The sequence below is a fragment of the Mizuhopecten yessoensis genome, unplaced genomic scaffold, assembly GCF_002113885.1.
Source record: "Mizuhopecten yessoensis strain PY_sf001 unplaced genomic scaffold, ASM211388v2 scaffold8807, whole genome shotgun sequence".
In the NCBI taxonomy this organism is placed as follows: Eukaryota; Metazoa; Mollusca; class Bivalvia; order Pectinida; family Pectinidae; genus Mizuhopecten; species Mizuhopecten yessoensis.
The window spans coordinates 503,492-518,346 of NW_018407731.1; the positions used below are offsets into that span (position 1 = coordinate 503,492).

The 14,855-nt window shown below is 37.0% G+C and overlaps 1 protein-coding gene across 1 annotated transcript in view; it reads left to right on the forward strand.

Annotated features, from left to right (window-relative positions):
- LOC110456580 overlaps positions 1–14,855 on the forward strand; it is a 106,193-nt gene that overhangs the window by 54,711 nt on the left and 36,627 nt on the right. The window contains exon 3 of the mRNA XM_021507401.1: positions 7,515–7,630. Coding sequence (XP_021363076.1) covers positions 7,515–7,630 — 116 coding nt within the window. The remainder of the gene's footprint in view (positions 1–7,514; positions 7,631–14,855) is intronic.

A 14,855-nucleotide genomic window follows, 5' to 3' on the forward strand; every position in this document is an offset into this window, starting at 1 on the left:
CTAACACTGGGAACAGTCTTCTTTGTTGGAGATCATTAAAGAGTCCGATAGGCCTATTGCCTCCGTAATTATACCATTGGTAGTCCAAATATTGTCATAAACCTATAGAAATTCGTAAAACACGTCTCAAAAAGTGTACCAAATGCACTCGACAAGCATGCATTTAAGACTCTAGTGTCCATACAACCACTTCACTGGCGGTTACACAAAACATGATGTTAACGTCGAATATTTAACGAGACGTAATAAAAGGAAACGTCGAATTTGTTCAATACAACGTCAAAACGTCATGGTGTTATGACCCTAGTCTTAATTTTGATCTCTTACTGGAGGTTCTCAATTGAGGTAATCAAATACGCAAAAAAAGATTATATTCGTATATAACACGGTAATCATGTGACACAACACGGTATTCATGTGACATGACCCTGTTGTCATGTGACATAACCCGGTAGTCATGTGACATACCACTGTAGTCATGTGACATACCACTGTAGTCATGTGACATGACACGGTAGTCACGCGGTAAATGCTACTACTGTATGACACAGTGTTGCACAGAGTTGATGCCCACACACTTGAGTCTGCTGTGAGTGGATACCGAAATATGACATGGGAGAGACAGATTGTTGTCCTATAGAGGTCACGAGAAAACAAGGAGAGTGTTTTTGATGTATTTGCAGCCTTATTTGTACAGTTTGTACCTACAGGCAGTAGATAAACAGGTATACCATGTATTCTCTACCTTGTAAACTCACTTCCTATCTCTGAACTGTTAGGACTTCCCTTGTCTAAAGTTGTCATATGCCCCTTACAGCAACATGTATACGTAGCTTGATAAATCTATTATTGGGAGTCGGAGGGCTCAAGTCGCCCTTTCATCTTCCCGACCTGTGACAATAATATTGCTGCTCAGCGTGGTATGCCAACAGCTATCTATCACACTGTATAAACAGGCTGGTCCTAACTCTCTGTTTCACTGTAAAACACATGAACATAAACAGGAAATGGATATATTTTTTATTATTCTATGAACATTAAAGGAAATATTGTTTCTTTGAACGGCAACGAATATCCCGGAAGACGTTACATCTATATTTGTACAAGAACTCTCATATCATCAAGATTAATTTATAACAACTGCATACGGTGTGTATCTGCGGCACACTAATGCATTTATTGTCTTACGTTATAGATTTAAAACGCGATATTTCTCTGCCGGTTTGAATAGGTATGGGTAGAGCACTGCGATAGAAAGCGTGCAAGTGTGGAAATTAAAATTGTGATAGCATTTTTTGTATTCTCAGATGAACAATTAACGTTAACCTAATCAACAACATAGTTAATGATACGTAGCTCTTCGTCTCTAATCTTTAATAATCCAAAGCTTTGCTTCCCGAAAAAAGATGTGGAGATAAAATGAATGGCTTGCAGAAAAGATTCGGTGTTCCCCAAGGCGCCGTTGTATGCGTAGAACTGTCACACAAAATGTTTCCAAACATCTGGTGCTGTAGAACGCATTATTCACACAATATAAACTAGCTGCAGGATGTCGTTATGAAATAAGTCATTATTCATCCAGCTGAGGAAACCCTCCAGTTGTCAGTTTTAATTTATCTTCGTCAGTTTTTAATTTATATGAAAGAAATATTTTGTTTAGAATTTCTTAAAATCTGCCCATCTGAACTGTTAGGTATCAATGAGGTCATGTGACCTGCCGATTTCTGTCAGTTAGCTGTCATAGTTCCCAATTTTTGTAATGTAATGGATTATAACGTATATGTAGCCGTGTAGGTTTTATATTATGTATCGCTTTCATCTCGCCCTCGTTATCAGCCAGCTAAAACATAAGTCAATACTCGCCTAATTAAGTCTCGAGACAAACAGAATGTCAGTGACAATAAAGGACATGTTTAGCCTAAATAAACATCTCTCTGCTCGTAGTTTATAGCCCTGTCTGTGTCATGAATACGCTTAAAGAAAAGGAACTACACTCGGATGTCTTCAATGAAAGGATCGAACGCACCTTTTAAAAGACTTATGCTCAGGCGCACACACTCGTAGCTATTGCTACCGACTTGTTCCTTGGCCTCCAAATAAGTATAAGGAGTCGAAACACATTCAGTGTTCGAATAGATAGTCTTTGTTGGGCGAACAGGTCAAGTTATCTTTAACGACTGAAATCACTTCAAAATTGGCATCCCACAATAATACACAGGAGGAAGAGATAGGTTGACGTCTGGAAACTGCTATTTCAAAAATAAAGTTTACAGGTGACATAACCTACTTTCCATAAATCATATTTTTAAAAGCGCGGCATTTGTCTAACAGTTGTTTATGACCTTACATTTAACTTGTGAACTCAATTATTACTGATTGACGTTCAAGATGGACAGAAGCTAGAAGTAATGACAATATTCTCAGTGATAAGACATCTGCCCTTTTCGAGACACTCAAACGCCTCTAAAATGCAATCAGGAATAATCAAAATAATCATAAACATTCGATGTAAATATGACAAAATAGTGATTACTGGACTGATTTACAAATGGGAGTGAATCCATTAGGACACGTTATTGACCTTGAATGGAGTAGGTCCGGTGATTGATCCTGTAAAACCCACTAGTGACATAGCAATATTCCAGGCTCATACACATAACATCAAATGGATATTATTAAGAGTGATCAGAATTGCTGACGTATCAATATAATGAACTAGTATCCCCTGTAGTCAATTACACCACTGTCGTGACATTCACTGCTACTTAGATATGTACCCTTACACTACTGACTTGACTTCAGCCTATAACCTGCCTTTATGACCTTGATAATTTTGATGACCATGCATGACAAAGCATGTTTATGTTTTGATGTTTTGAATTCTGTAACATTCGTCAACAAACTATTGGAGAGTTGAGTTGGCTTCGGGCATGTATTGCAATACACTAATGGCTGGGTAGGAGGTGGATAGCCTTGCCGTCGCCCTGTATCAATTCGGTAAGAGTAACAGCTGGGTGGGAGGTACGTAGCCTTGACGTCTCCCTGTGTTAATTCAGTTAGAGGTCCATCTTTATCATGACCTGCCATGCGTCTCAAATATATATAGTCATGAAAGTCAAGTATTTAATTTAATTTTGTAAATATGTTTTTTTTTACGTGACATCCATCTCAGCAATTTGTCAGATTAAAGGTCTCTATACAGCTTGCTTTTAAGGCTAGGACAAGAGATCAGATGCTTTATTCTAGAGATACGAACAGATAAATTCCAATATCGTGTCAACCTTACTGTGATTCAGCATTTGGTATACCTCTGATACTGTTATCATAGCTAGGTGTGTTGTAGTTAGAGTGCTGGGCTCCGGGGGAAAGCTGGACCATGCGGGTAGCCACATTAGTGATAAGAGAATGACTGTTCAGATACCTGTATGACTCATCAGCATATTCACCTGACCAGGTGAACTAAACGTGTTTACATTTTTTTTCTTTTTTTTTTCCTATTTTTTTTGGTAATTTTGCCTACTGGTATTTTAGTCTTTACACGAACATCGAAAACGGTGTTTTAGGAAATGGAGAATGCTATTAAAACTACTTTCATCATTTTTTTTAACTTAAAATGTTAAACTTTCTCACCTTTGAAACACTATTTGATTCTACCAAAATAACAGACGAGGGGTTTGTCTTTCATTGTTTATGCAACAGAGTATTTTAGACCCCTGTTAATGGGAACACCCTATCTGGATGTAAGCGACACCTACTTTCTACCTGGGAAATCAGAGACTCTCGGTGAATGTTTACTTCGGATAAAGGAAAGTGGATACTTCTGTGTAGGTTAAACAGACCACGCATGATACAATTACACGGTAAAATCTGGTCGCGTTGAATATGATATTATGTCAATTGACATACAAAACCACGTTTAGAAAGTTCATTCACAACTTTATTACATGGGTGTGTACTAATTTTTTGTTTCATTCAAAAGTTTGACTGAATGGTTTTGTAATCACAAAATTGCCGAACGTGCAAAAAAAACATAATGAAATCCCTCTTAAGTCAATAAACGATGCACGCAATATTGGATATCATTATATATACGATCATTTCAGTTCGAATGTAAATTGGTGACAACCCTACGTTTTTCTTACCGACTGTGGTGTAAAGTAAATACAATTTATTTCTCTGTGCTGTTTAATCTAAACCTTTGCCTATTCACACAAGTGGAGGTAAACTTCTGATTGGGAAGATAACGTACACGTTCAAAGTCAAGCAGAATTAGCAGACCCAACTCCATTGAGAGTTTACAAGCGTGTATGTAAACATGAATATAATCTGAGTCATACGAACGCTTAGTTGCACGATTCATTAGACAATTGCAGGCTCATTAAATCTGGGAGGGAATAACCTTTTTCTTTCTTTCCTCCTTTTTCCTTCTTGATAAATGTCCTATACAGTATCGATTCTCACACCGTGAACTGAAAGCGCTGTTGTTCGTTAGACCTAATACACAGACCTAAGTATTAAACAGTATCCACAAAAACTGCACTACTTTCCAATGATAACTTTAATTACATACCTTAACATTTGCACGCTAGAATCAGTCAGTAAAGGGTTTTTTCCCCAGTTAAGTGAGTCCTGAACTCTATTTTTATTTATTTATTACTTTTGACAAAGCGAAAGATTATTTATTATTTTTGACAAAGCGAAAGAAGTGCACGCTTTGAAGGTGTTCACGGATACTACATAGTTAGAAGTACCAATATATTTCCATTGATAACAGGACCAGTTGATTACCCTATAATACTGCTAAGATCGTCAACACTACCTGTTTAGGTAAATCATAACCCTTATTAAATCAGAATACGTTGTTTTAAAACCTTAATTTCTATCTAAGTGAAATCGTACTATTTTTACCTACATTGTATTGGACCAAAAGTTTAAGTGACTGGACCTGATTGGGCGACATCACGTTGTTTTACGTTTTGAATCAAACATTTGATCGGAGATAGTTGTTATTTAACCTTTCTCGAATCGTTAAAACGTTTGAATAACTTTCGAATAAAAGTAGAGACCTACTTCTGCCTAGTAATTATTGCTAGTCTGTTAGTACCATAACAATAGATCCGACCTATAATGGACCTCATAATCGTTCCACTTAACTCCGCACACCGAGAGACCTGTCTACGGCAGTATAACGCCAAGTAACACACAGACAGAAGTAGTCTGGTAGTTACACCCCAATTAACTCCATACATGCACTGGGGTCCATGAAACTGTTAAATTGGAGTCGAATACGTTTCCTTATCTAGATTGATAGGTTGATAGTCTCTATTATCCTAAGTATATGTATATAATATCGAACTCGATACACACCGACAGGGAAGGCGAGCAAGTCCTTTTTTTCATTATTTATATAAAATCGATATGTTTAACATGTAACATTACCTATACAAATTAATGGTATGTAATTTATTTCTTTGTCAATCAAAATGTCGTCTTTGAGCACAGCCCTTTACAAATCACTAAACTGATTTAATTTATATTCGAATTTATAATAGACTCGGGTGAAAATCTCTTAAGTGCACGTGAAATCCGAATTCTTGCATATCCGTGATCTGGTGCATTACGACTGCTCTATGGTTTAAAGTAACGGCGCTTGTAGCTTAGCATTCGCCTTTTTTCTGTGTTTGTTATTACCTTCTATTGTGTGTTGAAGTCACATTCTTCAATATCCGGGCTATCCTACATAGTGTGCATAATTCGATGAACTTACGATGTCGTTATTGGAGTAGCAGATACTTTGTAGAACCTGGCAGTTTTGTTTGCTCAATAAGTGTAAATCACTTGCCAATAGACACAAGGCAAGAGGTTAGATATGTCAAAAAGCCGATCGTCTTTCACACTTTTGAACAAGACTGCTATCCCTGTTTACGCTTACTACTAACTTGTCTTTGTGACGATGACTCAACGACACCGGTCGTTATGTAAGCCATCCATCTTTCTCGTATGCTTCACAAATGCATGCCTAAAGCTTCGCTATATATATTTCCGCCTTTTCTCTCGTGTGCTCACCGGCAACGAGAAGTATGAAGTAGCAGACGACAGATATTTATCCAACGTATACATGTTTCAATTAATGCAATAATGGTTTTAAAAGGCTATAAAATGGTAGATCTTCAACTCATCGGTAACCATGACGCTTGTCGAGCTGGTTGCTAAGTTGTGATCTACGGAAGTATATGGTGCACACTTGAGTTTTGTTTTCACAATGGTCTGCCGTCTTAGGATGTCATATGTTGACATGCTGTTTAAATAAATCACAATCCTTAACATTAACGGTGTTCAATGAAATCGAGACTTCATCTGCAAACTTTCAATCCTACAGTAATGAAAGACTTGTCACTCAAGAGATTCAAAAATATATCATATTTTGTACATGTACCTTATTTAACACTGTATTCCCCAACTCTATTCTAACTCCCCCTGTAAATTATCCCTATTCGCGTCACTATCCCTAAGCTGTAGGTGTTTATTTTGGTTACGATGAACGGTAACAGATTTATACAAGTGTGTCGACACTTGTTTCTGTCTCCCTTTCATTTATGTTCAATCATGTTTGTATTATGTATTACATATGTTATGTGAATAAAACAAAGTTTAAACTAAGAAATTCGAGAATATATAGACGTCTTGGCAATATGGCGTAGTATACAAACTGAAAGTCGGTCAAACACAGGTACTTGGTGATTCTTGTTGTCAGGGTATCAGGGTGACATTGTGGAACAACCCTTTTAGAGACCCAGAACTTCTGATTGTTTCTGATTGTAACTATTTATACCTAAACTTATAAATACAGTCACATCACAATTTATAAATACATCCCGTCTGATTGGTTTTTGATACGACACGCATCGTTGACATGCATGATAGTTATTTGGCCACAAACCTCCACCCTCTTCTGATGAACACATACACTTCGTAATGATGACTCTAACGGTGGATCTGGAGGGTAGGTGCCGCTAATCTTTCCCGTGTATACGTATACCATTTATGTAAACTTATTCATGTATTCTAATTTCACATTTAAAACGTTGAATGTGAAAATTGATATGAAATCGTACTTGTGTTGTGTGTATTCGTATATTCGTCAGAGGGAGTATTGTGTTGAAACATTCCTACATTTGTATGTCTGACATGGTTCAGAATGAAGTCACTAGCTTCCAGTGGGTTTTGCTCTGATTTTGGAAGCAGTAGAACAAAGGATGTCTTTGATAGCAAGTATATATCATGTTTTGTACAAGTAAATATCATGTTTTGTACAAGTATATATCATGTTTTGTACAAGTATATATCATGTTTTGTACAAGTTTAAATCATGTTTTGTACAAGTATATATCATTTTTTGTACAAGTATATATCATGTTTTGTACAGAAAACAGCATAATCTTGAAGTATGATTTTCTTGTTTAAATTAATTATTTAACTTCAATCTTAAGTAATTGCTTGTTTTTATCTTGTAGCTTTGGATACTGACAATGTGACTGTAAAGAAGCAAGTGTTCGAACTCCTGTCCGCACTCTGTGTGTACTCGAAAGATGGGTACAAACGAGCGCTGGAGGCGCTGGACAAGTATAAGGTAAGTCTCGAAACTAGGACACTGCAACCCACTTATATAATTTTACATTTACAATCAGGAACCAGATAATGGGACCTCGCCTGTACCTCTTACACTATTTGTTCCTTTATAATACTGTGTCCCATATTCAATGTTTAGTCACATTGGGGGTAAATTGCTACTAGTTCTAAAAAAAACTTACACTTAGAACGACGAACGTGAGCATGACTCTCCTTATATGTATTGACATTTTAGCATATTGTTTCGCATGGAATTGCGTCCATTGCCTCATCTGTGTCAGGTTCCAAATCACCTATTTTAAAACTGTCCTAAAGATTTGCTTCCAAAAGACCTCTAAGTAGCTAAGTAGCCATTAGAATGCGTGACCCACCCCTTGTACTGAACTTGCATCCCATACAAGCCCTCCTGCACTCAATGACCGAAATTACCTGTAATATCTGAAAATTCAGAATTAACAGAGATATATTTTTTTGCTGTTTGGTTATATCAGAATGTCCACGGTATTGTTATTACCGAGAGAGTCCGGCTAATACACAAGCTAAATAACTGGGGTCGTCTTTGTCAAATGAAAGCACAAAGAAAACCCGGATTACACGACAGTGTTCCAAGTCACTTTACCCACACAAAAGGATGGCTAAACCTGATCCTGCGATTCACTGGGCGTATTGGGAGGCCCAACACAGTCTACGGTCGGCCGCTTACAACATTCACCTTAGGCCGCTTACAACGTTGAAAGTATTTGGTGGGATTACGGGTATCTTTTCCTCGCTGAACTTTATCTCTTCTTCTAGGTCAATACAATATTAGCATTTTGAAATTCGAAAGATCAACACAAAACTTTGATTTAAGTACAGAGGTCAGTGAAGGATAAACTACCCATTTGAAACATTCAAAAGGTTAACAAAATTTGACTTTGTCGATAGAAAGTGATTGTTGATGTTTTGTATTTGTGTAGATGTTTAGGATCAATAAATCAATGTATATATAGACTGTCATGTGTGCGTTAACAGGAGGAAGATAACAATTCATATTGATATCAACATTCAAAACAGCAACAAGCGAGCGGGCACATGTTCACTGCTAGGCCCACAGTTAATTTATATGTATTGGAAACAAAATATTGTAACTAATCGTAACAAAGCGACATATCAACATCGGGACCACGTCGTTAACTTAATGACTTATCACCCTTGTATTATTTAAACCCAAATCATGACCTATGTGTTTTATATATTTAGAGTCATGATGTTAGTTTTGGACTGCCTCTATTTCTCCAATACTGGGCGTCAATATTTACATTCACGACACCATACACTTCTGTGTATTTTCCCACCCCTCTGATTAGCTAGCTGATCCCGTCACTGAAGGTCTAACGCTCCGACACGACACCTCCTCTGATAAAGACGTACATATCACACGTACCTACTGAAGGCTAACGGCGGGGTTTAGGAGCCAGATATATACATTAATATTTTAACAAAAACAAAACGTTGTATGTACAATACGTTTTTTCTTCTTCAATGTTGAATCTGAAATAATGTATTTATATCATAAAGAAATTATGTTTAACTCAATTCAAGCAATAAATTATGATTCGTCTAAACACTAACATTCAAGACAAATCGAGAAAACTGACTGATCCAAAAATTATAAGGGTTGTGTTTTTCTTTTCTTTTCTCTTTGAAATGGAATTGATTCGTTGGAGTTGGTTGTTTACTGGCAAACTTTGTTCAGCCAATGTCGTAGAGGTCTATACGGATACACAAATACGCCTGTCCTAGAATACCGCCTCATAGCCTGACCACGGAGAGGTCCTCTGTACGCTCCGCGTGTATATCAATAAAAACCTTTACGTTTATGTTTTCAGTATCTGTTGGTTATAGATACACATTTATCTCGAGGGTCGCTGTGAATCTTTCAAGCTCGATAATTTCGATTTGACGATTGTAGATGATAGGTCACAGTATACGTTTGTGGTCCGAACCGCCAGTGTTAGTTTAGTGTGATCCGCCAGAGGTCGCCACGACCCGTAAAACACAAAGGCACTAGGTAAAGATCATTAAGATAATCCGAAATACAAAACATCTTGTCGACTTCCTTCTAAAATCTGATGCACTTGATTAAACTTTGGCAAGCTCTGTGTCCATCTTTTGAATCATAGGTCAGTGTATTCTAAGATGTCGATGCACATGATGACTTTCTTTCATATAATTTCTCTCAGGTAGGTCTGAGATCCTGATACGAACTCAACAGTGGGTGCAAATTGGGCAATAATTCTCAAAGCTTTTAACGGACATTTTATGGAGGCGTTGCGAAGACGTTCTTGTTATATATGTTGCATTAGTACCGTTTCCGTTAGAGGGGTTTAAAATGTAATCCTTTATATACATTTTTATGATCCATTAATAAAAAAACAAGTGTTGATTAGATCAAACAGAGTCCTTTGAGGCATTACGCCGCTAACATCAACATATTTTGTATACAAATTTACCGTTGACGCATATGACTTAACACTATTTCAATCTCACGAAATATCAATTTCGTTTATTACTCGAATATGAATTAATTTAACACGTTGCTATAAGTGTGCTCCTGCGCGTACGTCACTGTCGCTGTGTGTGTTGTCGCCATCAACACATGGCCCCACGCCCTAGTGAGTAGGACCTGGGCTAAGGGTACACAATGAGTCAGTAACAGTATCAAAATTCTACTCCAAGGTAAACAATATTCTAGGTTTTGTCTATACAAAAAACTAAGTCCGGCAGAGGTAAGTGTTTGCGCACCTATTGAGCTGAACTGTACCTGTGTGATCCTTGGCGAAAAATAGCTGTTGCATTCAATGGTACCTGATCGAGGTGTCACAGTACCCTGACCCTCCCACCTCCTGACCTTCGTTCTAGTTAGCACGGGCACAGGTGTGACGTCAAATTAGATTTTTAGTATTATCATTGAAATCGTTATTGTCACTGAAACAAAATGTTACCTAACAGCTGTTATGAAATTAATTTTGAGTAATATCATTTTAAATAACAGATCAAATTGATGCTTTCCTGTATATATGATTTATTGTTTTAAAGGAAATGTTTTAATATATTCAGAGTCCACCAATAAATCTCGTACCAAACGAATTACTATTCTACCAACAGTGTTCAGTATTAATCTATGGTTCAGCTGAGCCTCATCTTGGTTATGAAGACGCTTTAAACAGACCGTTAGATGCTCACGTAAATACGCAACAACGGTTGCTTACAATTTACGTGGGTGTGACCTCAATGCCGGCCCCTCCCGAGGGTCTGTGACGGTATTTAATTAATGGGACCGTAAGTTAACAGCCCAACCACACCAGTCTGATAGCTCCGCCGTGAGAAATATCATTACAGAAGTAACTACCACTTGATCCGATACAAAAGGGCAAACACCTTCTTACAATGGCCAGCTCACCTACTTGTAATACCCACAATGCAGCCAAAGCGACGATTATACGACCGTTCGGTCTCATGTAATAGTTCCGTTTTATCAGCGACTAGTTCAAAGGAGTCAGATAGCCAGGCGAACCTTTATCCAATACTCGGTCTGTAATGAAACACTTTATTGGCTGAATGCTATCCTCTTACTTTTCTTCATTTCTATCATTATTTTACGCTTACAGATTCTAATGTAATGCAAGATTTCACGATCAAAGGTATTTGGACACAGAAAGCCAATTGGAATAAGTTACATCCAGCGTTTAGTTAACACATGTATCCCCTTAATTTACAATTAAACGCGAAAGGCAATATAACCAGGGGTGGGTTATCTGTTTTCAATTTCATATTTGTGACGATTATCAATGTAGAAATTTATTACAAAGATTTAAGAATTTAGTTTTAACTATTAATTAAAAACCGAAAATTTATTTAAGCATTTTTATAATGACAATGAAGTCCGTTCCACTGCTTTGCATACAGTTGCAACAAGAGGTTGAATTATAAGACGAAGCATTGCGATACAAAATATAACAGCGTACATTTTGTCCAGAGTTTGGGATGATCTGATTGTGAAAAAAACCCGTAAAAATAGGTCAGGTTGGTAGATCAAGAGTTAAATCTCTTGCATTGCCATGCACGACAAAATTCAAAGATAAAGGTCAAGGTCATTAAGGAAAGGTCCTCATTGTTTTGTTCCGAACGGCCTTACTGTACGATCTGGGACGTTTTGTTCCAAACTTCGTATTCATATACAAAGTTGCAAATACACGAGTAGCCACATTGAAAAAATCGTTATCGAATAAAAAAAATAAGGCAATGATAATGTGAATGACTCGAGTAGCCTGCCAGTTTTAGGGACATCACCTCTGTTAGCTAGCTATATGGGACGGCCACACAATGGTGGTGTTCCGGACAAAGGCGAGAAGACGTGGTTCTGGCGTGATAAATCACTTCATTGACACCTTCAGTGGGAATACCCTACAAGATATAATTCATATCTACACACGTGCAGATCTGCTGACTAGATTAGAAACAAAATATACAATAGTTAAATATAACGATATACGGTAAAGATGGAGACATTGTGTGGTAGCGATAACACCATGGTTAGGAAGGCTTGTCCAGTAAAGACTTTGTGTCCCTACGTTTGACATTGGCTTATTTTTATATAGATATGTGTATAATGTCCCTTGTTTTAACCTTAAGCTTTAACAACGCTTTTTCTCGTTGCCTCCACCGCTAATAAAATTATTTTTGTTAGTTTTCCCGTACGGAATAAATAAACTAGCTCCATTAAGTTTTCATGTACAGATCTGATAATCTAGTTCCTGTCCTTTCCCCCGTTCAAAACTAACAATGGTAGCTCCTATGCCACGTGATCAAAGGGGTTGTCCACGTAAACGTTTAGTGTTTGGTGTACAATTATGATTAACAAATTTTGAATTTATTTATCAAATTTATGAATTAAAGATATTAAGCAAGAAGACAATGATCCTGAAATGACATTCAAAAGCATGAAAACAGTTATGACAACGACCCGAACTGCTGAGTTACCGAGAGTAAGTGTTATGACCTTTACCGATGATAATGGTATCTTATTAATGGCCTATTAATTGTAATATAGTCTGTATGCCATGTTTTCGCCTCATACATACGATGAGAATGTTAAAACTATCTACTGTATCATTCGTGTTACTTAAATAACACATACAGAAGGGATAGCACTAAAGGTGTCTGTAAAACATAGTTAGCTGAACTCTGACCTTTTTAAAAACCGGTTCTGCATGTGTGTCAATCCAGACAAATAGGTGAACATCATGTTGCAGACAGACGTTCATGTTAGCATGTAGTACCTAGTCCGGACGTCACGTGACATGATTGTACCCTCAACACGACAGATCTACCACAGGTGTAGGGATAAGTAAAATATCTGCTGACTTTTTAACAGTTACGAATGAAGGATATTATATCTCGGTATACTTTCCAAGGTTGGCGTTATTTACCTGTACGGAGGTAAATATCTCTTAAGTTTAAGTTTTTAAGGTAATTTGTTCAAAACAGAAACAGTATCTGTCATCATCAATCAGCAGCTGTAGTAAACATATCTTATCTTTCACACAGTTTGACAAAGATGTAGCGCGTGCACGTGTAATGCAGAAATCAGTGAAGCAGTACATATAGCTAGCCTGTGTTCGGGTTATCTGTAATGCAAGAATTACGATGACATAAACTTAAGACATCAAAGAACATCTTAGACAATAAGCACACTACATGTTGCTATTCTTTCCATCGTGATTAGTTATAATACATAAATTTAAATTTAAAATGAAATCGTCTACTTCGAATATTTTGACTTATTGTTTCATACGAAAACGACCAACCAGAATCTCGGTAACAGATAAAGCCCGGGGCTGTTATTTAAGTGAGCTTCCCACCGTGCTTACCTGCGTGGATAGTCTCTTGTTGTGTCACCATTGCGCAATGGTAAACATCTGTAATGGCGCCCCTTGTGGTTACTGATCTTATCACACAAGCCATCATAACGATCGTCATCAGCTCTGTACAATATGGCTGACTTAAAAGGAACTGACGTAAGATCCTTTCACAACTTAGTGTAACAGTTTAAGAAATGGCATGTGTTGTTTTTGACAATTTCTCCCGACAGACGTATCGGTATGTTTATCATGGCGGGATCGAATCCATATCATCAGGCACTTAGATCGTTATAGTGTGATACATACCCGTAGGTCTCGACTCAGTGGTTACATTTGCTGTGCAGAAATGGAAAATAATGCTTTATACGTGTCGGGTTTCAAATACCATCAATATCAAAGGAACGGGTTCGAATTAACTTCAATTTCACTCACAGCGCAGGTTTTATTATTATTGAACTGTATTTAAATATTCACTCAGGCTTATGATTATGAGAATTAATCAAAAAGGCTTTCTTTATAAACACCTGCAACCTACCTTAAACAAACGCAATCTTTAAAAAAAAATGCATAAATATTGCAATTTACAAATTCAAAAACATATGACTATTTTGTTATTATATTTAAGATGTTTGATATTACGTATTTATACAAAGTCACTGAAGCCAGCTCCGCGGTCACGACAGGATTATTGACTTTTGTTCGTATGTCGGATATTCTACATTTGATCCAAGATAGCATTCGATCCAGATTATCACACTTTAAAGTGTTAAACTTTAAAAGGCACTTTAAACTTTTCCTCTTGTTTTCAAAAAAACTTGTGAATTTGTAATTAACGATTGGCAGCATAAATAGGACCTCCACAGATTTTAACACGGATAAAATGTGCATGCAATTTTCCAAGCTTGAATATCGTGCACCTTTTGTCGAGAATCGCACCCGAAATCAGTGTAACATAGCCTCTTTGTCAACAGGTAGGCATTGAAACATATCCTATTCTTATCGAAGATCGTTTCACTCAACTTTTACAAATAGGAAAATCTTGGCTCTTATTTTGTATGCCAGTATATCTGATAATATTGTGTATTTTTGTGCACCGGAGGTGTTTGTTTTTTGTCAAAATCTGTCAAACATCACGAGTTATATAACACAGAATAACCGACGCACAGGAACAGATGCACGGTTCAGTACCTAGGTTTACCTGAAAAGATTCTCGTTTTTTGAAATATTTTTAATCACGTATTCTTGAGCAGGTTTCAGTATGCATTTTCTTTCGTAACACTTTGATGCCTTGCTAGATGGATTAGTTACATAAAGAAAACAACT